A 24,402-nucleotide genomic window follows, 5' to 3' on the forward strand; every position below is an offset into this window, starting at 1 on the left:
CATTTAGAAACAAGAGTTTGCCCTATGCTGTATTGTACTGTACAATATTATGTAATTATGCAATTTGATAAGCATTCCAAAATTCAAATGCTCTGCTGCCAACATGACTGACTCATAATGTTTGCAATTGAAGGAAGCAGAGATGGATGGGAAATGCTTACATCTTCTCCTCTCTCAAAAGTCTACTTTTCTATAAAAAAAATGCAAGGTAGAAAATAGAGAAATATTGTGATTTGTGATAACAAACATATGTGAGTGCCTAAGTATTTTTTAATTAACAGAATATTCAATATATTAGTTTGCTTGAAGCAGATGGCCATCCTTAATTAAAACGAATAAATTCTGTTTATTTCTGTTTTCAATAACTACTGCATGACGTAAATACTATAGGATAAAATTAACTGCCGCGGGAATAATAAACAATTTGATATGTGCTTGACAAGATATTTGTAGACATTGAAAAATTGATATGGAAAAGCTAAGTGATATAATTTTTCATTAAAAAACTACCTGACATGATGAAACAACAATAGCTTACAGCACAATATCTAATTGCACACATTTTCCTGCGACCCAAAAAAAGTGTCCCCTTAATAGGCATGTCTCCTTAAGAGGGATTGGCTGTAGTGTTAAATATATTTCCACTTTTCACAAAGAGTATCCCCTAATAGAGTTTTCCCAAAGACAAAAGTGTTATTACGGTATATCCTCATGTATAATCCCACTTTGGGTCTAATCTCACCCACTACTTTATGTTTGATTTCACAAACAGGCATATCCCCGTGTATTGTCCCAGTATTGATTTTTCGTCTGGATGTAGGCCTCTCTCTAGCCAGTTCAGATGAATTTTTACAAGAAATGCTTACCAATCTTTTTTCTAAACCAGGCTTTCCCCTGAGCATAGTCCAACCCCACCAAAGTCTGCCCAATTTCGTGTTTTAGGGGGATGGATTATACCACGATATATGGTATACATAGTGTACTGTATATACAGTACTGTAATTTATTACTAGGGTTCAGTCACTGTGTGCCAGTCTTTTATGGGCCACCAGGTAAAATAATGTAAATAAATAAATCATTTCCAAATATGTCTGTTGCAAGAGAATGAGCAATGCAACAAGAATGTTATTCCCTGTGTGGAGTGTAGGTCCCTGGTTAATGTGCACTTTATATATCGAAAAATGTTCCAAATGCATTTCAATGATGACTACAAATTACAATTATTTAAAATGCGAAAGAATTAGGCCTACACACTTGAATTTCTACTCAAAACAAAAACCATATACTGTACCGTATATGAAGAATGGCCTCTAAAATCCTGTGCCATGCCACTGACAACCTTTATAGGGAAACCGATGGGTAGGGAGAGCATTATGGTTTATACAATTCATTATGTAACACAAAAAAAAAACATAAACTATAGCAACATTTTACCAACAAATATAAATCAAACAATATGTTTCTTTTCTCTTTTTTTTTAAACAAAATTCTTGTTATTGAAATTGAATATTATACAAAGAATTGCATTGTTTATAGTTCAAATAATATTTGGTTTTTCCAGGGTAAAAATGATGCACAGTAGCAAGGAATTAGAGGTGCATACAGTATTATTAGCTTTCTTAATAGTCAGGTTTGTCAAATATTTAAAGAGAATCGAGTAGACTAGAAGGAAGGCCTTAATTGGATCAGAATAGAAGATGACGTTTAGGCTACGCCCTCATCACCTTGCAAAAGGTGATGAATGATTGATGAATGATTGTACTTATATGCCCATTTGTACATTTTCATATACAATTATTGGTTGATGATGAACTAATAGGTAAACCATTAATGTCTATCCTACCATCAAAATACTGTAAATGAAACCAAATCTATAAACATATGTACAACAGCTATGTCTCACCTGGGACAAGATCAATCATTTTCCAACAAATGCAGCCTAATTAGCTATGTACAGGTCATTCTGCTGTTAATTTAATTGTTAATTTAAGTCAATCAATCAGTCAACAAAATATTTAGCTGTATGGATATATAAGGAAAAGTATTTATATGAAATGCATTATTTATGGCCTCTCAATTAATAAATGGTAAATATAAATGGTGATAGTACTGTATACCAAAAACCCAAATGATTGCTTGTTGAAATGCCATCTAGAATCAGTTATGCTGTACTGCCTAGTGAGTGGTAGGTCCAGGATTTTGAAATGTAGTGGGCCCATGGCCTAACAATTGTAAAATGAGGCATTGAATTTAACTGAATCGTTTGCATTGCAATTGTCAACATTTAGAGGGGAGGACACCTCTCCCTCTTGGATCCGCCTATGGCTGTAGTGTAATTCTCTTAGCTGCAATACAACATTGTACTAATTGATCTTTGAAATGTTAATATTTCAACCTTTGCGTGTATTTTTACCATAAAGGAAGTAAAATTGTAGTAGAAAGTGTTTCAGTTGATACATAAATCTCAAACTCTACCAAATCAAACTGGTGATTTGGCTTTCTTTGCAGAATCAGAGCAATGATGATTCTGCAGCCTAATGGTTTATTTAACTGACAGTAACCCTGCTGCTTGCACTCACTGCTGACCAGTTGACCAGGGTCCTACTTAGGGGAGTAACAAAACAAATCCCTAGTGAACCTAACAGCTTTACCTACAAACAAAATCACCTGTTTGAGGTTTATACGAGAGTTAAATTGCACCCCTCAAGCAAGGTGGGTAGCAGGTCAACCTGTAATAGCCTTTTTTACACTGTTTATCAACATTCTGAATTCCAGTGATGTATGCTTGCTGGAATTCTGTAGGGATCAGTAAAAAAACTTTCTAGAAAAGATTGTTATGATACTGTATGTTTTTGTTAAATAACTCCAAATACACCAGTTTCATTTTTAGTTGAAAACCAACAGCATTTCTTCTTTACTTTTTGCTCCCCAAACACTATTTATGTCGAAAAAAAAGTTATTAAGAAGTGAAACTAACAATCTTTTATATTTCTTTTGCAACACAACTTGTTTTTATGAGTATACTTGCAAAATGTGTTTACAGATTTAAAGAAAGATCCTATTATTATTTGCACTAATATTTGCCAATCTTTAAGAAGAATTTCTATTTTATTTAGTATTCAGTAAGAGTTGTGATGAACTGGTGTGTATCTGTGCAGTTCATGTTAAGGTTCTCAAGCCTGTATACTGAATAGTGTGCCCTCAATATTTGTTTTTTCATTGTTATATTTATATGGAAGTTATTTTCTGAACTAAAGTTGATCATCATAACAACTAAAATGATGCAGTATTGGAATGCAAAATCTGGTAATTAATATTCATAGATTTCTACTACTAGAGTGTTTGATAATAATTTAGCCCATCAAGATGCTAAGTAGGTTTAAGATTCAAAAGCATTTAACCTTAATCTCCTCAAGAGAGGATCTTCATGATTACTACCTATTTTGAATCAAAGGATTATGTTATTGCATTTTAACCTTGAATTTGGTCATTGATAATTGATAAAAGCTCTCAGGGTTAAGATGCTGCATTAAATTCAAAGCTTTATGAAATATTTATTCAAAATTTAAGTCTTCTGTAATTTAAAAATCATAGAAAATATTTCAAATCAAATGAAATTGTCAACGGACATATACAGTAGGGTTATCGGCGGGGTGACACGGAGGACAAAAGCATCAAATTGGCGGATCAAGGATTTTGAAATAGGCAGGAAGAGGGCTTAATATCATAATGTTAGAAATTTAGTGGGGAAAGGCAGGCTTCCCTCTTCCCCTCCTTGGATCTGCCTATATGAGTGGTGCCAAGATTGTTTTTGGAGGGTGACATGGAGGACAAAAGCATCAAAGTGGCGGATCAAGGATTTTGAAATAGGCAGGAAGAGGGCTTAATATCATAATGTTAGAAATTTAGTGGGGAAAGGCAGGCTTCCCTCTTCCCCTCCTTAGATCTGCCTATATGAGTGGTGCCAAGATTGTTTTTGGCGGGTGACATGGAGGACAAAAGCATCAAAGTAGCGGATCCAGGATTTTGAAATAGGCAGGAAGAGGCCTAATATCATAATAGAAATTTAGTGGAGACAGGCAGGCTTCAATCTTCCTCTCCTTGGATCTGCCTATGTGAGTGGTGCCAGGATTATTATTGGTGGGGTGACAATATGGAGGACAAAGGCATCAAAGTGGTGGTCCAGGATTTTTAAATAGGCATTGCAGTGGGCCTAAAAAGTGCTACAGTTAACATTATGTCCTATCTTTTGGATCGTATGTTATAAAAGTGAGGACAGGCAGGCTTGGCTTCCCTCTTCTCCTCTTTAGATCTGCCTATGAGTGGTGCCAGGATTTTCTGTTTTATTGGCCTGATAGACCATAGTGTTACACCAATGCAAGTATCTGGATTTTCTTCCCCTGCCAATCAAAGCCTAAAAGTAAGAAGTTTGAGAATTTCAAGCATTTAAATTAGATGAAAGAAAACAATTTTCTACAAGAGAATTATCAATAATTAATGACAGATTAAGCAAGTGTTATTCATTACAGAATAAAACTATTATACCCTCAAATATTTGTACATTGTCCATAACAAGTCAATAGAATATAACTCTACTATATTCACTGTTTTCATCTACTTAATAACAATACATACAACAATGCAATTATATTGAAAATAACAAGCTCCCTATGTTTCACACCTTCGGGGCACGTAACCTGTTAAATTTGATATTCAACTTGGGAATAAATATATTTACACTTATAAAATGTGTCAATGTTTTCAAGCCTATTAAAAATGTATGGACAAAGAATGTTTGATAAATTCAGGGATATAAAAACCTGATATCTAAAAGCCATTAAACAAGTTATTAACTTTGCACATGCACTGGTGATTTAGAGAGCCCGTCCCCATCACTACCTACACCCTCACTTAAGTTATGTTCACACACACTAGAATTAAGCATGCATAGAATGGAGTTAAGCTGATCCAAATCACATCCGAGTTCAATCGTTTGATCAGTTGTAGTATCTTCCGCGTGCATCCGGATTGCAAGATTGACTGTATGGGATAGACAAAATGGTGTAATCTACATGCACCATCTCATTTTTGGTGGGTTTTCTCACACTTATCCCAAACCACACACTAGTTTAATATTTATTATATTTCCAAAACATGTTCTACTGTAAACCATATTGTCTTTCAATATTTACATTTTCAAGAAATAGTCTGAACCCTATGAAAATGTTGGGTACACATTGTTGTATCAAACCTGATATTCTGCATATAAATAGGCATACACTGGTGCAGTATAATAGGCAGTCAAATGTAATTAATGGTAATATGCAAAATATGCCTACTCAATTTAAAATATAAAATATTGAAATACTTGGAGAAATAATATATGGAAGAGACAATGCTCGAAACTAATGTGGTACTAAAAAGCACATGGGTCATTGAAGTGAAGGATTATAGAAGCTGATAAATATTATTTTAAAATTGGTGATCCTGAAATTAGTCATTCCTCGTACCAGCAATAAAGAGTTAAAATCTTCTTAAAACTTGAGAAATTAAAAATATGAATATAAATGAACAATCAACTTGATCCAAGGTTTAAAATATGGTACCTGGGAAAAAGAATCTGTAACCACTCAAAGAGAAGGACATCACAACGAGTGCTGTGAATTGGCTTTGGAGTGTGATACCGGACAGTAAACTCCTAAATTCAAACATATCTCACAATGGTTCTACAAAATTGTATAGATGAAGCCCGTAGCCAGAAGGGCTTCAAGGGTTCCTGAAGTGCCCTTTTCAAACTACTAGAATTAGCATTCATAAAAGTATGCTTAAATAGGCCTCTGATGAATTTCATCACGAGGGTGTGTGGCTCAGTATGTTGGACGTTGGACTACTGATCGTGAGATCGAGGTTCGAATCCAACTCTCACTGCATTGCTTGTATCCTTAGGCAAGATACTTTACTTACGTTTGCCTCTCTCCACCCAGGTGTATAAATGGGTACCCGGTTAGATCAAGACACAATTTGTGATGGTTACTAGCTGCATTATGGTATGTGTCCATACGTGTTTGATCCAAAAAAATGACTGAGGTAATAATGTTCAGCGCTTAGAGGTTTCACAACATTAGGCGCTATATAAATATTATTATTATTAATTTTGCCTCTTTTGTGGAAACGAACACCACTGTAAAAATCATGGCTATAGGCTTGCTGTAGAACTTTAGATCTTTCTAATACCACCCAATTCATCCAATTGTTTAATTTATCTTTTTACATTTTAAATATTAAATTCAATTAACTGTATTTTTTGGGGTTAAAGGTCAAATTATTATATGGGATGAATTATTATTTTCCACACAGATGGACTTTTAATAAGTTCAAGTGGGCTTAATTGAGTAGATCATAGAGATTAATGAAAATACCACCACTTCAGTGAATACAACACAGGGGATTAATACAGATTAAGTCATACTAACTAGCCTGGTTAATGACTTTGTGACAGGGATGTACAGTGGTGACATTGGCCTTAATATCAAAGTGCCGACAAAGACATGGATTATATAATAGCCTATACCATCAAATTGGCTAGAAGAAAATTAAACCTTTAAATCAATATTCATAAAATTAAACTGGAAAAGAAATGTCAATAATTTATATTCAATATTAGACCCCTTCCTACAGGACACTTCTGTTCAGGGACACTATTAAGGGGACACTTTCCAGTGAAACAAAAATATATGTTTTGATAGTAGGGTCAAATAGATGTCAACCCTATTAAGATACATTTTTTGGGTCCTAAATTTGTTCCCTAATAGGGGTTTTACTGTAACAGGTCTCTATAGATCTTTTGAAATGTGAACAAAATGGGGAAAACCGGGGCTATTGAGAAGAAACTTTACACCCCAATACAGTATAGTTCCCCCTCATGCCCACCCTCCCTACTCAACATTCTGGATCTACCCTGGTAATAGTTGCCATGCGTGAAATCAATACTCCTAACACTGACATTAAATACAATTAATATAAATATTAGTCATTCTATAATAAAAATTTACTACCTATACTAACAGATCAAATAAAGATTTATAGTGAAATGAATATAAATAGTAAACATGATATCATCAATTGGTTACTAGCCAAACATTTATTGCAAGAGAAAGTATTAAAATTGTGCAATATTAGAATATTATACGAGTGTTGATTGCATTATGTGTCGCATCAGTTCATATTGACATTAATAATAAATACTGCCATGAGGTCTATATGCAATGTATTATAAAACAGAAATACTGTATAATGTTTATAAAATATGTTTTCAAATTGAATACAGTAGATCTGAATCCTTCTTTTGTTACAACCCTATACAGACATTTTTATATTGCTGGAACAGGTCACAAATGGGCACTAACATTTGGAAGCAAAGATAGTCTAAGGTGTTGAATAATGTTGAAGCAGATGAACATCCAAAAACTGAAAATACAGACCCAAGATTTCAGTTTCTATCAATTTCTTAATCTCTCGTTTGGGACACTATTCAGACATAAGTAAATTACTGGCTACTTCAGTATTTATGTCGGAACAGATTACAAAACAAATGGGCACTAACATTTGGAAGAAAAGATAGTTTTTTAATAATATTGCAGGAGATGATAGCAAACACTAAACAATATCAGACCCAAGATTTCAGTTTCTATCAATTTTAAAATTGTAAAATGAATTAGTCGACTACAAGACTAGGCCGACCGTGGTAAGATTTAGCAGCAGAATTCTAGGCCAATGTCATTAAATGTTACTGCAACATTTAAATTCATCAAGAGTGAAATTTGACCTTTTCTAACGACCTAAAGCCAAACTTAATTGCTTTTAAGATGTACAAATCTTGACATATCATTTTAGGATGTGTATAATTCAAACAAATTATAGACTCTGTGGAAACAACATCTTCAGATTAGAAAAAAAACATGTTGAGAATATTATGGAGAAATTAAAGTTTTATCAAATTCTATAAAATGCATATTTAATCTTAAAACGATGTCGATGCTCCAAAACTCTAGAACCAACTTCCGATGTCTGTATGTTAATAATCCATCTCAGCTCAATTCTCTTTCTCTTAATTCTTTTTTTTTTTGCTTTATCTTTCATTTCTTTGCACATGTTTGTGGTTTAAGTGCATAGAGAAAGATGCGGTGCTATGTGTATCACTATTATCATGTACATAAAATAATGTATTTCTAAAAGTATTTATTGCACACAAAAACTACAATCATCATCGATATTCATTTTTAGCAGATGTTCATATATTACAACAGTAGTCACAATTAAGTTCACTTCCTTACAAGGAGCTTTGCCTTTACAAATTTACAGATTTATGTGCATCAAATTCTAGAAGAATACAGTGATGATATAGAGAACAATGTAGTTCATTGAGATAGGCAGGTGTTAGATGTGAGACAGAGAAACGCCCTGAATGCTATAAAAAAATGTCCAATGACTAAAGGATGAACTGTTACTATTTCTTACTATATTTTATAATCCTATAGTGTATCTTTCTGCTTTCCTAGTTTACTTTATGCAGCTTTCCTATTTATTTATTTTTTTTGTTTGTTGATATCTGATTGGTTAAAGATAAGAAAAGACCTTTACCTCATCAAACTTTTCTGTTATTACACTTTCTACTCTTCTTTCCATTTCTACTTTTTATATATTATATAAAATATGAAATCTTGTACCTAAGGAAATCTACAAAATAAAAGAACATTCTATCAAAGGTAGTCATCTTCCTTAAATCAGTCATTTTAATAAACAATCTATTTGTTGTCATAGACCACTCCTGTTTGTTGGATACAATTGACTATCTGCAGCAATCCAAAACATAAAATTGGGCCTACTAGTAAAATGCATAGGGAGGATTGCTATACTTGTGATCCAAGAGACAAACTATTGACAGCAGAAACCTAATGGAAGACATCACTGAAACTTGTAAAGAATTGATAGGGTCCGGATATTGACATACTGTCAATCTCCTGAATGCCAATGTTAGGATAAACCAAAGATCTTAAAGCCTTAGGCTTATATAACCTCTCAGGGATAAACTTACTCCACTGAAACTGCAGGAACACCTGTCTAGAGGGCGCTATTACTGCCTGGCTACTGTACCGTACCTGCAAGACAAAAAAAGATATCAATAAAAACAAAAATATTGTTAATAACTCCACTCCCAAAGACTTGTAAGACTTTTGTGTGTGTTTGTCTTGTGAACAGAATTGCCACCTTCAAGAAGGATTGTGAATGAACTTGCTTATGGTTAGCCTTGGAAATTTGACTAAATGTAGATAAGAGAGCACCAGTGGTTCTCATACCAGATATCTTTGTTATGGAAGTTATTGGCAGATCTATTATTTCCACTTTACTAGGATAAATATATGAAGTTGCCTTGATATTTTGAGAGTTGATATGAATATACTGTAGGCCTACTTACAAACTTATCCATTTTGACTCGTCCAGCTAACTGGTATAGTAATTTCCTTCATCAAATCCATTGGCTCTGCAAAACAATATTTATAACAGAATTAGTAACAATTCTCTGAAATAAAAGAGTTTAGTTATTTTAAATGTTGTAGTACACATTTCATGTTATACAAAACTAGAGAGAGAAACAGTAACATTTTTCAAAATAGCCTTTTATTTACAACAAAAAACAGAAACATTGTGTTCTCATGAACTAAAAACAATTTCTTTACAATTTATAAACTATAATATTTTGATTCGTAATAAACTCTTGATGTATAAAAACACTCATCATTTTTTAATCACATCACTTTATGATGATGTCATCACCATATTATGATGTCATCATGATCATCTTATTATGATGTCATCATCTGTAACCATTTCACATACAAGAGATTCAATAAATCCCACAATGCAACTTAGCTAAAATGTTAATGCAAGTCTAATTATTTACGGCCTAGTTCATGTCTAGCACAAAAATACCCTGGGTTTTTAATGTGTGTACCGTAAATGATCGAATAAGCATCACCATCAAATGAACCCCACCCTTTGGTATAAAAACATTTGAATACAAACATTGTAACATGCTTAACACCATTTTAAATAATTGAACTTAAACTTAAATTTAGGCAAAAATTATGGACTAGGCTTGAGCACCATCAACATATGTGCAGAATTCCCACACCAAAATTGTAATAAACTTTGAAATGCATATTCAATCATTTACTGTAAGGTAGAGCAAACTGTTTCTGTGAGCTGGGTAATAAGTTGGTGTTTTTTTTGCATTTGCAGTTTAGCAATACCACTAATTTCTGTAACCAGAATAGGAATTATCTATGCAATGGCAATCAAATGTATAGATAACATGCACATGGTGTACATTGACCAAAATCTATCCAAGTATTTAAACTTTTCAATAATGTGATTTGACCATGTTCTGAAAAAAATGAATGATAGCTATAAACTAAAAGAGTTGATAGGCCTATGTATTTCAGTAACATTTTAAGTTGAAATTACATGATATTAATTAAAAATCAATTTCATAATGATCTTAATCTATATATTTCAATACAATTATATACATATTATATTTTTACAGAAAATGGCAGGAGATATACAAATAGTAAAAACAATAAGACACTCAATAGTCTGCATACAGCATGGGGGCTCCCTTCTTACGTAAATGAAACAACCATTCTCTAAAAATATACCATGCTCGCTTCTTTTATTAATTTTTCTAATTTCCACAAACATAATTTCCATATAAAAAAAGCTTAAATTTCTACAATAAAACTGTTTTTATTTTAAAATACTATCCTTCCAAATACAAGTTGAGAATTTTACAAACAATATAAAATAAATAAAATAAATGTTGTTTAAAGAATATTATTGACAACACAATAATAACAGTTTTGTAGAGGAATAAAAAAAGCAATTTTAACAAAAATAATCTTACTGTATTTTCAATTGTGGTTTAACAGTATCGTACACATGTACCGTTAAATGTTGTAAAACAACAATAATGGAATGATCTTCGATGGGAGAGATGAATGATAAATGAAAATCGATCCTACCAACATTATTATCTTTCTTATGCTGTACATAAAATACTATTCAAAATTCTTTATTAGATTTTAATGTTCTATATATAATATCTATTTTTTAAATATTTACATTATATATTTCTTATAAGCAGAGAACAAAACCATTGGAGGGCTATCCTTGGTTTCTACAAATTAGCAAAAGAATTTAATTTGGCTTTCACAATTCACACAGTATTAACAAAATACCTAGATACTATTTAATATGTGTTTACAAATGTATCCTATATCTAGGGTTACAAAGACAAAATGTCATTAGTTTAGATTTCAATTGGATAAACACAAAACTAGATCATCATGATTATTATTCAATTGATTGTCTTCCATGCAATAGGCCTACGGACACACTATTCTTGTCTTTTAAATATATAGCTATTGTATATTTCAAATAAGAAAAGTGCTATTTTTTATATACGTTGTGCTATGCGACTTTAATATGTGCGGTATTAATGAAAATGTCAAGGCTTTTTTATATTATACTTAATATACTTGTGATACACAAGTTATGACACATCACTTTAAAAGGCTGATGTGGTAACCTTGAAAACTGTACTATATAAATGATTTATATGCAAATATGACAGCAGATATGTAAACCAATAACTATACCAATGCAGTTGAATGATATACAGTAAAACCCCTAGGGGACAACCTAGGACCCAACAATGAGTCTCCTTAACACAAGTGTCTTATGAATACTGTGATTGACATTTGGCTCTCATATCACATAAAAGTGTCCCCTAAATAGGGGCATACAACAGGAGAGGGATTCTACTGTATTTTCATTCATTTTCATAAAATATGACTTATAATCTACAATATGTAATAAAGTTACTAGAAACATTTTAATTGCACAGCACCAAAGACTTTGAAGCAATAGAGCGTAACGATCAGCTATTATGGCTTAGCACTTTCTAACTGTGACACAGGTACCAAGTGACCATTGGTTGGATCGTATGTTCCAGCAAAATAATATGCATCTTCGACAACCTTTCCATTGTTCTCCTTAACTTTTTGATTGTATTCATCAACTGAGAGCACGTCACACTTGTGTGATATTGTTTGGACGTCATTCTCATCAACATGAGGGGATAGGTATAATGCCATCTAAAAATAAAGCAAAAGGGATGATATTAGAAAATGCAATTTTACTTTGACCAACAAACGTATATTCGTCCTTAGGCATTGTGAGAATTTATAATTAAAGAATTTTGTCAAAGTAGCAAGGCAATCTAACAAGAGGATGCCGAGGTCCATGGATCAAATAGTTTATCTGTGGCTGCGACACAATCAGTTCTACGCCCTTACTGACACCCTGCGCCGTAGAGAATATGTACCATACATAGTACAGTACTGTTGGTATTTGTTGCAGCCAGACATAAGATCAAAGAACTGTTACAAGTTCCTATCTTGGCAAGGCAAACTCAGTGTCCTGTTGTTAACTGCCTTGATAGTAGTATCATAAATCAAGAATAAAATAAAATAAAATCGACTTTGAGGTACCATAATAAATATAAAAGAAAATAGAAATTAAATAAATGTAACGGAAAACAAAAGTAAAGTTATGTTGATACCTCGTGTGGGCTGCCTACCTTGCCATCATGGGGGCGGCGGCCTCCTTTAGTTTCTTCTGGATGATAAAACCACTTAACACGAACAACCATGTTACCTCCCCACGATTCCCATATACTTTCTATCCTACCAATGTAGGGCAAATGGGGGCGACCTGTAGACAGGAAAACTGCACACTCCCCAACCTGTCAGAAATAAAAAGTGTTAATAACAGCAAATGTTTAGATCCCTGACAGCAGATGTTTGTGGATGACCTATTAAATCAAACAGAACATGTCCAAAATCCTTACAAAATCATTATCAGAATCCAGAAACTTGCAACTATTTGTTATTAGAGGCAGATCCAGGAGAAGTGTATACAACATACAACATAGAATGATAGATATCAAAAAGTAGTTCATCATTTCATATAGCTGTTTTAGCTCTATGGCGAGCATGCACCCCTAGTGCTACCTGCCCTTGGTTATTTCTATTTCCATCAGTACTTACTCTTATAATCTCCTCTCCTCGGGAAATTGCTTTGTAAAACAGTTTCTTGGCTTTGCCTTTAATCCCTCGACGCTGGGTACTTTTTCCTGACCATTGCCAAAAGCGCCTATGGAAGCCTATAGTAAAACAAATAAATGTCTTAGAATGAATACACTGAACAAATAAATACATTGAAATATGTAAATATGTATGTTGCTTTGTAATTCGTCATTGTGTTGTGTCCTTGAGGGAAATCATACCTTCATTCTTCGATGAAGACTGCACTCTATAGTGGCGCCGTTTGCTCTCTGCTATCATGATTCTCATTTCTGGGTCTTCAGCACTACTGTCTGAGAAATTGTTATCGCTGTCAGTCTCCGGAAAGATCTCCATGTCAATATTGTCACCGTCTGTAACAGAGTCTACCGTGTCACTACTGTCCACAAACGGAGGAACAAATAATGAGTCAATGCTGGACGCTACGTTAGATTGTCCTGGTTTCTGCTTCTTTTCTTCTTTATTCTTATTTTTTTTAACATCATCATTTCCAGGTTCATTCTCCATCTGTTTCTTAAGTTTAAATTTCTTACTTTTCTTTTTCAACTTCAATTTGGGACTCTTACCGCTATCTGATTCTGATTTTTTGTTAAAAAGCTTACGTCTTTTAGTATCATCCTTAAGTTTCCGGTGTTCTTTGTTTTTCTTCTTTTTGTGTATCTTCTCAGTTGACTTTGTTTTCTTTTTCGGTGATTTCAAGGGAGACTTTTCCTTAATGAAAACATCATCATCGCCTTCACATTCAGAAAGAAGACGCATTTCACAATCACTTTTCTCTGAAAATGCAATTAACAAATGTTAGTAACTTAAATATTATGAATAATGATTCTTCATAAATACATAATAGCAAATGATTTGATAAAGAAATAAGAATCCTAATTCTATTCTATAATTACCTGTTTTGGTTGACTTTTGTTTTGAAAGAGATTTGCCAACTCCATTAGCTGAAATGCTTGAAGTCTTTCGTCGCCTTCTTCTTTCGAGAAGAACAGTTGATGGTTCGATGTCTAGAATTGGATAGTCAGGTGGTAGGAGTCTAATATCATCTATCAAGATCTTTCCAGAGTCTCCATCGTCAAACTCAACACTTACACTGTGTGTGTTTACAGTAGGGTTTGGACTACCTTTAACGACTGTTCCAGGATATAAACACCTGTACTGCTGACTCCAGTACGCACAAATGCGAGAACCTTCAGGAAGATATCGAACAGACTTTGGTTTAGCATCTAGAATGGCTTCTTTCAGAATCTGCTCTTGTGAAAATACATGTGGTCTGTTTCCACGCTGGCCATCGATAATGACACCATAAACGTCTGGTGGTTGTATTGGTCGCACGTATCCTGGATAAAACAAGTTATCGATGGGAATCAGGACACGTAGACCATGGCAGAGTTCTTCTGGTGAAATGGCACAAGACCTTTGTGCCGCAGATGCAGGTTTTTCTCGTAATAAACTCAATGGTAAATTTTCACTGTCACTATCACAATTTTCTTCATCATCGTTGTCATCATCATCAGAGTATATTTCTTTAACTTTAACAGGTGATTTCGTTTTTGTAGTCTCTTCATTATTCCCACTCCCAGACAACCGTTCCAACTTCTTACGCATCTTCAGAGGATCTGTTGTAAGAGCATCCAGTACATTAACCAGTTGTTCAGTAGGTAATCCCATCTCCAATTTGGTAGTAGACGTTGACCCTTTGTGAGCCTCTGACTGCTTTCTGTTGACTGGACTGACATCTCTTGAAGCAACTGGACTAGTATCATTTAAAAAGATCCGTTCACTTCTTCGTCTCTTTGACCAAACTTCTTCATCAAATAGAGGTTCATTCTTTTCTTCAGCTGAAGTTTGCTTTGAACTTTTGTGATCTTCAACTGACTTTGACTTTTTCTTCTTAGAATCTGTCTTATCAGAGGATAATTTAGATCCATCTTTTCTTTTCTTCTTTTTCTTAACAACTGCATCTGTATAAATTAACAAAATAAAAATATTTTACAAACAAGTACAAAAAGATTCGCTACATTTACTACTGGTTGCTAGTCTCAATAGTTGATTCTCACAAGACAAACATACACACAAAATGCAATACCTACAGAGTCTTTGAGAGTGTCTTTTTTGTCAAAAACATACGGACACCACACTGGATTTAAACTCAGAAGACTACATTTTACAAGGCAAGCTTCATAGCCACTACTACCACTCCAATAAGTAACTTTAATCAAGCACTTTATTTGTCATTTTTGATTGATGAAAACTATAGCTACCTTTACCATCAGTTGAATGTGAACGCTTCTTCTTTTTAGTTTTTGGTAGCTTTGGCTTTTCTGCTGGTAACGTTTCTACAGCCAAATTCTTTTTACTGCTTGTAAAGCATCCCACTTGTGCCAAAGTAAGTGACTCCTCTTGAGACACCTCTGAATCTGTATCAGTATCTCCTATTACACAAAAAAATTAACCAAGTAAATACATGCAGTGGCATAAGGCAGGGGGAACTCCTAAGGTGGTAGTTGCATTGAGGCTTCTCATGCTCTGGGACCCTGAGTTTAGCCAGTGAGCTAGAAACAATAAACATTTACTGTACAAACAAAATACTAATTGAAAATGCAAGTGACAAATGGAGGAATCTCATCAAGGAAATAAGCGTAACAGCTGAAGATGACTTCACAGCAGATCAATTAAGTTAGTAAAAATAGATGAGAGAAATTCAATACAGTAGAACAACTTATCAAGGGACATGTATTCATAGGACACCCTTATTAAAGGGACACTTTTCTCTGAAACCAACAAAGGAAAATATATGTTTCAACAAATGACTAACTCCTATTCAGGAGAAACTCTTTTTGTCCCAACAGTATCCCCTTAAATAGGTGCTATATATTGTACATTGAAAAATGTAAAGGTAAAATATAAATCTAAAAGTTTTTTTGCTGTTAAATAATCAAATTAAACCAAATTATTACCATAAACTTGTGAATATTGCACTTCTGGTTTTTTAACTGGTATATCCGAGATGTTGGACTTTGACAAAACATGATTGATGGCCGACTTCTGTACAGCTCTCTTGATCGCGTCTAAGACTACTTGATTGTCTGCTTTTACTTCTTGTGCTGCTGATGACGTTGATGGTTCCACCGTCGTTTCTTTGGTGGAGTTACTCTTGTGCGGTAATCGTTTTGATTTGGCTAAAAGAGGATGGGAAAGAAATACACTAGGTAAACAAAATATAAGAGGAAGGATAGTGAGAAAAGGGATTTAGAAAATAGGAACAACTGTGTATGGAATGATTTAATAATTGTCACCAACTTATCTCACCTTTCTCATGTGAATCTTTAGAATGAAATTTATCTTTCTTTTTCTTTTTGGATTTTTGACATAAATTTGGTCCTACTGAAAAAGAAGAAGCATTGTTAAACATCATTTATTTTTCGTTTTTAAATTTGTTTTAGTAGTGTTAAATAGTAACAATACTTGGCTAATTTTTCTTCTTTAATTGCATGCGCAATATTGCCGAGACTGATTTCATGTGGTTAATGCAGATAAGATCTTTAAACAATGATTCAGTGTACACCTTTAGTAAATGTTTTTTTTTATATTACCTTTTTCTTTGTCTTTAGTCAAAACTTTTTTCTTTGATTCACTTTCTGTTTTATTTAATTTGCTCTTCTTTTTCTACATAAAAACATGAAAGAGAGAATTCCATTGCTGTTATCAATCCAAAAAGTTGCTTAATGTGGAAATACAAACAATAAGACATCTGAAAAATCACCTTACCGGTAATTTGGATTTGAAACATTGAGGTGTGAGGTCAAGGGACATTTGCAGTTCACGTTTGACGTCTTCAGCTGTCGAAAGGTATAGTTCAGTAGATTTTGACTTTTTTAGTCTGCAAAAAATAACAAAAATATAAAGGCTCTTAAAAAGTTTTCATGGAGGAGTTACAAGGTATTTAGTACTTTTCTTTTCAAATCACACACACTCTATTACAATATTAATAATAAATAATATTAATAGGAAAAAGTTGACATTTACTCTGCAATTGGGAATGTAACAATTTTAGCTGCATGTTGTGAACTCGATCTTCTTTTCCTTGGTCGTCCTGGGCTCTTCTTGCTATCGACTTTCTTAATTCTAAATACAAAGAACATCATTAAACCTCATTTGTGTATGTAATGAAAGGACCAGTTTTAACAGTACTGTACAAACAATATGTGTTGGATGTTCGACTACTAAACGTGAGATCGAGTGTTCAAGTCCAATGTTCGTCACATTGCTTGTGTCCTTAGGCAAAACACTTACGTTTGCCTCTCTCCACCCAGGTGTACAAATGGGTAACTGCTGGTAAGGTCAAACATAACTGCGTTAAGGCTGCATTATGGGATTATGTTTCCATTTCGTGTTTGATCCAAAAATAACCAGGGTAATAAAGTGAAGCACTTTAGAGGCTATATGCATAAAGCGCTATATAAGAATGACATATAATTATACTTCGTCATTCAAAAGTTTTGGTTCTAGATCCAGGCCACAACCAAAAGCACAATATGCATAGGTCCTAAGTTTTTGCAAAGCAAAAAGCTCCCTAATATTAAGGTAGCTTTTTTTTAAAAAATATCTTACTTTTTTAACTTTCTTCGTTGCAGTCTGTCCCATTCTTGTTTTCGTTCTTTATATTTTCTTTGAATCTCAGCCATTTTCATCCTCATCTCGAGTTCATTTGGGTTCATGACTTCACTAGAGACATTCAGGTCATCATTGCCTAGTATTTCTATAAAATTAATAAAAAATGTTAATTTTTAAAATGCATTAAATTATCAGAAAAATTACCATCAGTGAACATTTGTAGATCAATTCAATAAACCGGTTAGTTTGTCAAAGAGCCAATAAGTCAGTCGGGCATCAAGTAAACAAATCAAACAATCAACTTTATTAATTCTATAATAATACAATATTATTTGTTTATGATCCAGGTATTCTTTTTATACATTGTATATTTTAACTTTTATGTATGAATATCAAATAAAATCAATCAATCAATCAATGATAAAGTTACAATGAAATTAATCTCTATATATGGTAATTGTTGTTTCTTACTTTCTTCCTCCTTTTTTAACTTTGCCATTCTTTGTTTGTAGAGTAGTTCATGTGCAGACTGTGAATCAGCAGAACTGACAGTATTACCAGTAAGCTTTTCAATTGGTTCTTCATCTTGAAAAGCTTCAGCACCTTTGGAGTTAAGAGAGAAAACTTTGCAAATAGAAAACATACTATGTTCATGGCTGATTGTTTAATACGAGTTTCACATGACTGGTCAAAGGTCAAATAGTTTTGCACAAACAGGGAATCCAGGAAACTATTTTTTTTTTCACTTACTGTTCATAAACCAAGAAATTGTCTACAATATCTGAATAGTTATAAATCAACCATGTTAATTTTATCACAAGTTTAGTGGTCTGAAGTACGGTTCTCAATAAGTATTCAAAATTGGAGATAGATACAATTGTTATACATAATCAAATTACATAATATTATTAATTTAAATATTTTCTTACAAAAATCAATAAACGCCTTTTGTTGTGCAACTGCACTTAAAAGTGCGATTCCTCCGAGAGAAGCCAACTGACTGGTGTTATCATTTGGTACATCTGGTGCAACCTCTGGTATGGGTACATCACTCACATCGGGTGTTACCACATTTGTGGTGGTTTCAATATTTGGTATGCAAGCAGTAAGGTTAAGGAGGGCTTGCATAGCACACGTAACATCCTCAGATCTATCACAATCAATTTTGGTCGATTCTTGTGGAGCTACCTCTACAGGAGTTTCTTTATCAGATAAACTTTCTGAATTATTATTATCTAATGATTTAAGTTTGGCCGATTCTGATTGATTCTCTGACTTCATGCTTAAATCTAAAGCTTGTCCAACTTGAACATTAGTTCCATCATCTACATGTGTGGTCTCAGACAATGAAGGTTTACGTTCAGCTCGACTCGGTGAAGTATGGGTTGGTGTTCCGCCAACGTCAATGACTTCACAGTCGGAATTATCACTCTGTTCTTTAGCAGACTTAATGTCCACCTCAATTTTGTCTTCATTCTCTGTAATAATCCTTTCTGGTTCTAAATCCTTTACAGGAGTTTCTGTTGATGTCTGAACACTAATGCTTTTTACATCTGCTGTGTTTTGGTTACTTGGTTTTTCTTTTGTCTCAGATTTAACAGAATGAGAAACTGATTTTGGAGAGGCAAGCTCGGATGCACTGGAACCACGTGAAGAAGAAGGTTTTGGTCGATGCTTCTCATCAACAGAGATAGATGGTGATGGCATTGGTATAAATGCTCTAGTAGCCGGATCAAAGACATACTGGGTTGCTCCATGTCCTGGGTACATTGAAGGTAGGCCTAAGTGTCCGATACCTGGTAAATAAGGATGACAATGCGTAACCTCTGCAGCTTGTTCTGGCCTATGCTCATAATCAGTTGCAAGATGGCTTCTTGATGTGTCACGTTTGTGCTGCTCTTGCCTTTCGTGAGCCTGCCTCACATACTCTAAATAAGCCTGTTGTTGGTGTTGTATAGCTACTTGGTATTCCCGATTTGCCTGTTCATGGCGTTCATGTTGTCTCATACCATACATGTGCTGGTTCATCAGCAGAGAATGACTTGGATGTTGCATGTGTGGTGGAACAAGGTAAGGAAATGCTGTCCAAAAAAAATACAAAAATAACAACAGTACTAATAATAAAAGCATTAAACACAATATTATATTAACGAAAATAAACATGGAACATGCATCATATGTTTAGCTATTGAATTGATTGATATTTTTCAAAACATACCACCGGCATCGATTGCTGGTACCCATAATAGCTGACCAGTCGTTGGATCTTTAGCAAGTTGCCATCCAGGTGGAGGAAGAGGAACTGGGCCCTGTGTTGAATCTCCACCAGATGGGTTGTAAGTGGCTGGGTGGGTTGATGGTAGTCCATAGGCACCACCGGGAAGGTAGGTAGGACGAGTAGCTGCCATTCTGGAGTACCAGTGGTGATCTGCTGTCAATGAAGGTGTTGAAGCATCTGATTTCACCAATGAACTTCGTCTATAATCCTCACCACCTTTCAGTTAGAAAAGAGGAGAGTTAAAAAATGTGATAGATGGATATAATGGAATTAACTGTAAATCTTAACTAAGAATAATTTGTAAGAAATAATAAATAAGTTTTACCTGTTATAACTAGGTTTGATCCCAGTCTGTTGTTTGAGTGCGGTCTGGAAAAGTCAACATTATCATGCCTTAAACAGTCAAATTTATATAATGAAAATAAATTTTATTTAAGAATTTACCTATTTACAATGGTTAAGGAACCCTTGAGTAAAGTTGGGTTACTATACAACAGACCCTTCACAATCTTGTCAATATTCAAATCATTTGAGGCATAGCTATTGATAGCTGGTGATAGGTACGGCAGGATATATACATATTAATATAAGAAGAAAGGAGAATTAAGGTTATACACTTTGGTCAACAATACAATTGAGAACTTACTTAGAAGAAGGTCTTTCATTCTTTCTACTATCAGCACTGATTGAGTCAACACTGGATGGTCTTGATCCCAGAAGTAAGTTGTACTTTGCTGAAAATAGTAAAGTCAAAGGTTTATAGAATGTATATTTCAAAGTAATTGATTGAAAAATATCAGAAAAGAAATTGCAGAAGATTACTAGGCATTGAAGAGAATATGTTATTGGGATTTCTGTAAGCTACACCATGCCAAATAGAAAAAATATTTACCTCTAGATCGTGAGCTACCAGATTCAGAATCTTTGCTGCCATGCCTCTTCTGTGCAACAGCTATTCCAACAGGAGGTGGTGCCTTGCCACTGGGTGTAGACCTGCCTTGTTGTGAAGATTCTAAGCCTTTTGGTCCAATCTTAACACCAGCAAACTCATTTTTTCTACTAGGATAGTCCTCAAGAATGTTTTTAGCAGTTTTGCTAGAGTTATTGTCACCAGACCGGTGGTGAATCCTGCCACTAACTTGTTTCAAGTTTTTTGTGTGTTGGTCCTTTGGCGAGTGTTTGGTAACTTCTAGTGTTTTTGGCACTTCAATCTTGTCAATTTTAACAGTTTGCTTTTCTGTCGATGTCGTTGGTTCTGTACAGAGATTTATAACATTGGCATGTGGACCAGTTTCTTCAACTTTTACAGAATGTTTTGACTGTTCATTCCCTGTCTGCTTTGGAAATAACTGTGAGTCACTTTTAGTATCATTTTTCTGTTCAACTTGGTTCGAACTATCTTTGGTTTCAGTTAACAAAGTCTTACAAGGATTTCCTTTTTCTCTTTTAACAGTTACCTTGCTTTGCTCAACTCCAGAAACAAATGAATTGGGTTTTGGTTTGCCTTGTATTGAACCAGAGCCAAACGATGGAATGTAATCACCCATTGCAGGAATGAATGTTGTGGCATGCACCTTGGTTCCGTCTTTGACAACTCCGCGATGGGATTCTCGTTGGACAGTTAAACAACCTGTGCCATTAACGTAAAGAGGAAGACTTGTGAGGGAAGAAGATTGAGAGTGATTGGCTGTAGATAATTTATTTTGACCAGAAGAAACTAAAATAAATGAAAATAAAATAATTAAAATGATAATAGAACATCAAAGGAAAATAATAAAGAAGAATTTTTATAAAGTTTTAAAACCAAAATTAACATACTAAAATCCAACAAGGCATTTACATATTTTTAGTTAATAATTTAGCTTATAATTGCTCTGATGATACCTTTCGATATTTCAAATATATACATCTGATAATATGGCATACATATTTACCTGTATATTTTGAAGTTTTATAGCAAGCTGATGAGTTTGAGTTGTGTATGTGTTTTGATAAACACTCCATAGAAGAACATGTTGAAGTTGAAATACTTGATTTATCTTCTTTTACAGGATTTTGAGAAAGTTGTTTGTTAAGCACAGGTTCAGGATTGAAACCAGAATCAACTGGTGATATAGTTGAAGCACAGACCGTGGTCAGCAAAGGCTTATCACCTTTAGACGTTGGTATTACAGCTACCAATTTAATAGGTTCTGTCATAGCCGCTGTTTCTTGCGTTGATGTATGTGACTTTTCATTTGTTGAAAGTTCAACAGAATTAACTGCTTCCTTTTGCCCATTGCAATTCTTTGCTACTTTTTCAAGAGTGGTATCCACACATTCTACAAACTGCATAGTCTTTTGAACCACTTCAGGAACATCTTCTGAAATCTTATCTTTTTCCTGTACACAATCTTTGGCAAACATTTTCTTACTATCTATTGACACTTGTTCAACTGTTTTTATATCTTCAGTTATATCTTTATGAATACAATCCATTTTGTCCATATTATTATCGTGTATCGTTTCAGATACAGTGATCGTTTCACATACAGTGATCGTTTCACAAGAATCTTTGGTTTTGCTTATATTCTCTATAATTTGGTTTGATACCTTATTTGCATCTTTTGATACATTCGGTGCTTTCTGTTCAGTTTGAACAATTTCCCTCAGCTGCATATCGATTTGTTCACTTACTTCTTGCGACGGCTTAGTTTTTTCTTGACATAATTTCAACTTTTGCTTTTGATTACCCTGTGCTTTTGAAGTGTTTTCTTTTGGTTCAGTTTTATCACTTTTCTTTTTATTACATTCATTTGCCTTTTTATTTCTCTGTTCAGTTTTACTGATATGTCCTTTAGTTTGCTCTTTGTGACGTTCATCTTTTGATTTGTCATCGTGGTGGTAAAATGGCAGGAGATCTCCATGTGACGGTGGTCGTATTAAGGACGGAAGATTGGACTCTGTTCCTTAAAAAGTGAAAAAAAACACAGAAGAAAAATTAGTTTGATTACTTACTAAAATAGATTTAAAAAGAAAAAAGAAATGTTGCCTGTAAGTGGAAAGTCTTTCTTAAACAAAGTACTGTAGGCCTCTTTCTGTTTTTGATTTTTTTGTGATCTTACCGATTCTTGCTGGAACATGTGCTAGAGAAGCAAGAGCATCTGGAGCTGGTGGGTGAAGTGCTGTCAGAGGAAGGTATGGATGGTAAAACGGTGGATGAAATGGATGCAACCCTGAAATAGAATAGACACGGTATCCAAAGATAAAAAATCATCAAACAACAACAACAAATCAGTTTTCTTTATAGATATTATCATAACATCAGTATTCTACAGGGCTACTATTCTTAACACCACCAAAATTATTACACTTAACCATGGTTACCGTCATCCTTACAGCAGCATTTAGTAGTTTGCTACTCATTTTTTAAAGACACAAAAAACAAACCTTCTGGAGCATGAGGCCAATAGTGTGATGTCAGGGGTAAGGAATGTGGTGATGGTTGTCCAGACTCTGTTTGGTGGTGTTTAAATGCTTCAGGTGATCGACTATGTGGTAGAAAACTAGAAAGGCATGATGCATAGCTACTACCTATAGAGGTAAAATAAGAAATTATTAGTTGTAACTTAGTGCAATGTTATTTTAAAGATAGTAGCAGTAATGTTTCATTTTAATTGTACGGACTGTCATATTCTGTGCTTGTTTAAGAGAAGAAGACAATCAATGTTGTTATCTTACCACATACAGAAAAGGGAATGTCATTAAGTCATCTGAAACTTTTTCATCTTTCAACATTCTAACTGCTTAAGTCAGTTTTTAAAATTATCTAACTTTTCTTAAATAGTAATTGATGTCATTTCATTAGATAAAAACAGCTGGTGTGATAAATAAACACTCAAACAACATAATAAAAATGCTATAGAATTGACTATATGTTTGCAATAGTTCAAGTGAAATTTTGTGAATAACTTTTAGAATAAGTATACCAACCAATAGAGGGCGCTAGTCTATTTAAAATACAATATACTATAGCTTTACAACTGCTACAATTGGGTAGAGGGCGCTATATAAAAATATCTCTTTTGTGTTTCTACTGGTTATTGTTGACATTATTTTTTTCTTATTAGGTTAAGGCAGAAAATATAGAGGGCTTGAATCCAGACATGAATATTCATGAGGTGACGGAAACCCTGGAAATAGTTTTCAGGCGGTAATCGAAAATTATCTCTCGTCGCGCTGCTAGGGTAGCTGCTGCTTAGTCTTGGGTAGTGCATTGTTTTTCTCTTTTTATCATAATTAACCTTAATAGATCGCACATTT

The 24,402-nt window shown here is 34.0% G+C and overlaps 1 protein-coding gene and 1 long non-coding RNA gene across 9 annotated transcripts in view; both read right to left on the reverse strand.

Moving 5' to 3' along the window:
- Positions 1 to 9,020, reverse strand: part of LOC144840902 (uncharacterized) — a 34,642-nt gene extending 25,622 nt beyond the window's left edge. For all 3 annotated transcript variants that reach the window (XR_013611972.1, XR_013611973.1, XR_013611974.1), the window contains exons 1-2: positions 8,952 to 9,020; positions 8,641 to 8,736 (exon numbers count right to left, since the gene is read on the reverse strand). This is a non-coding gene — a long non-coding RNA (uncharacterized LOC144840902). The remainder of the gene's footprint in view (positions 1 to 8,640; positions 8,737 to 8,951) is intronic.
- A 639-nt stretch (positions 9,021 to 9,659) lies between these two features.
- Positions 9,660 to 24,402, reverse strand: part of LOC144840569 (uncharacterized) — a 40,527-nt gene continuing 25,784 nt past the window's right edge. Inside the window, exons 4-24 of one of the 6 annotated variants that reach the window (XM_078696424.1) lie at positions 23,530 to 23,673; positions 23,205 to 23,315; positions 22,035 to 23,048; positions 20,993 to 21,817; positions 20,747 to 20,834; positions 20,426 to 20,493; positions 20,041 to 20,316; positions 18,752 to 19,903; positions 18,294 to 18,425; positions 17,820 to 17,967; positions 17,235 to 17,333; positions 16,977 to 17,088; positions 16,802 to 16,874; positions 16,518 to 16,592; positions 16,166 to 16,387; positions 15,476 to 15,640; positions 14,102 to 15,169; positions 13,409 to 13,981; positions 13,170 to 13,285; positions 12,683 to 12,865; positions 9,660 to 12,215 (exon numbers count right to left, since the gene is read on the reverse strand). In XM_078696424.1, coding sequence (XP_078552550.1) covers positions 12,006 to 12,215; positions 12,683 to 12,865; positions 13,170 to 13,285; positions 13,409 to 13,981; positions 14,102 to 15,169; positions 15,476 to 15,640; positions 16,166 to 16,387; positions 16,518 to 16,592; positions 16,802 to 16,874; positions 16,977 to 17,088; positions 17,235 to 17,333; positions 17,820 to 17,967; positions 18,294 to 18,425; positions 18,752 to 19,903; positions 20,041 to 20,316; positions 20,426 to 20,493; positions 20,747 to 20,834; positions 20,993 to 21,817; positions 22,035 to 23,048; positions 23,205 to 23,315; positions 23,530 to 23,673 — 6,854 coding nt within the window. In that variant the 3' untranslated portion in view covers positions 9,660 to 12,005. Of the gene's footprint in view, positions 12,216 to 12,682; positions 12,866 to 13,169; positions 13,286 to 13,408; positions 13,982 to 14,101; positions 15,170 to 15,469; positions 15,641 to 16,165; positions 16,388 to 16,517; positions 16,593 to 16,801; positions 16,875 to 16,976; positions 17,089 to 17,234; positions 17,334 to 17,819; positions 17,968 to 18,293; positions 18,426 to 18,751; positions 19,904 to 20,040; positions 20,317 to 20,425; positions 20,494 to 20,746; positions 20,835 to 20,992; positions 21,818 to 22,034; positions 23,049 to 23,204; positions 23,316 to 23,529; positions 23,674 to 24,402 lie in introns of all 6 variants that reach the window. The other 5 variants (XM_078696425.1, XM_078696427.1, XM_078696426.1 and 2 more) reach the window with 5 other exon arrangements.

The sequence above is a fragment of the Antedon bifida genome, chromosome 4, assembly GCF_963402885.1.
Source record: "Antedon bifida chromosome 4, ecAntBifi1.1, whole genome shotgun sequence".
NCBI classification, from domain to species: domain Eukaryota; kingdom Metazoa; phylum Echinodermata; class Crinoidea; order Comatulida; family Antedonidae; genus Antedon; species Antedon bifida.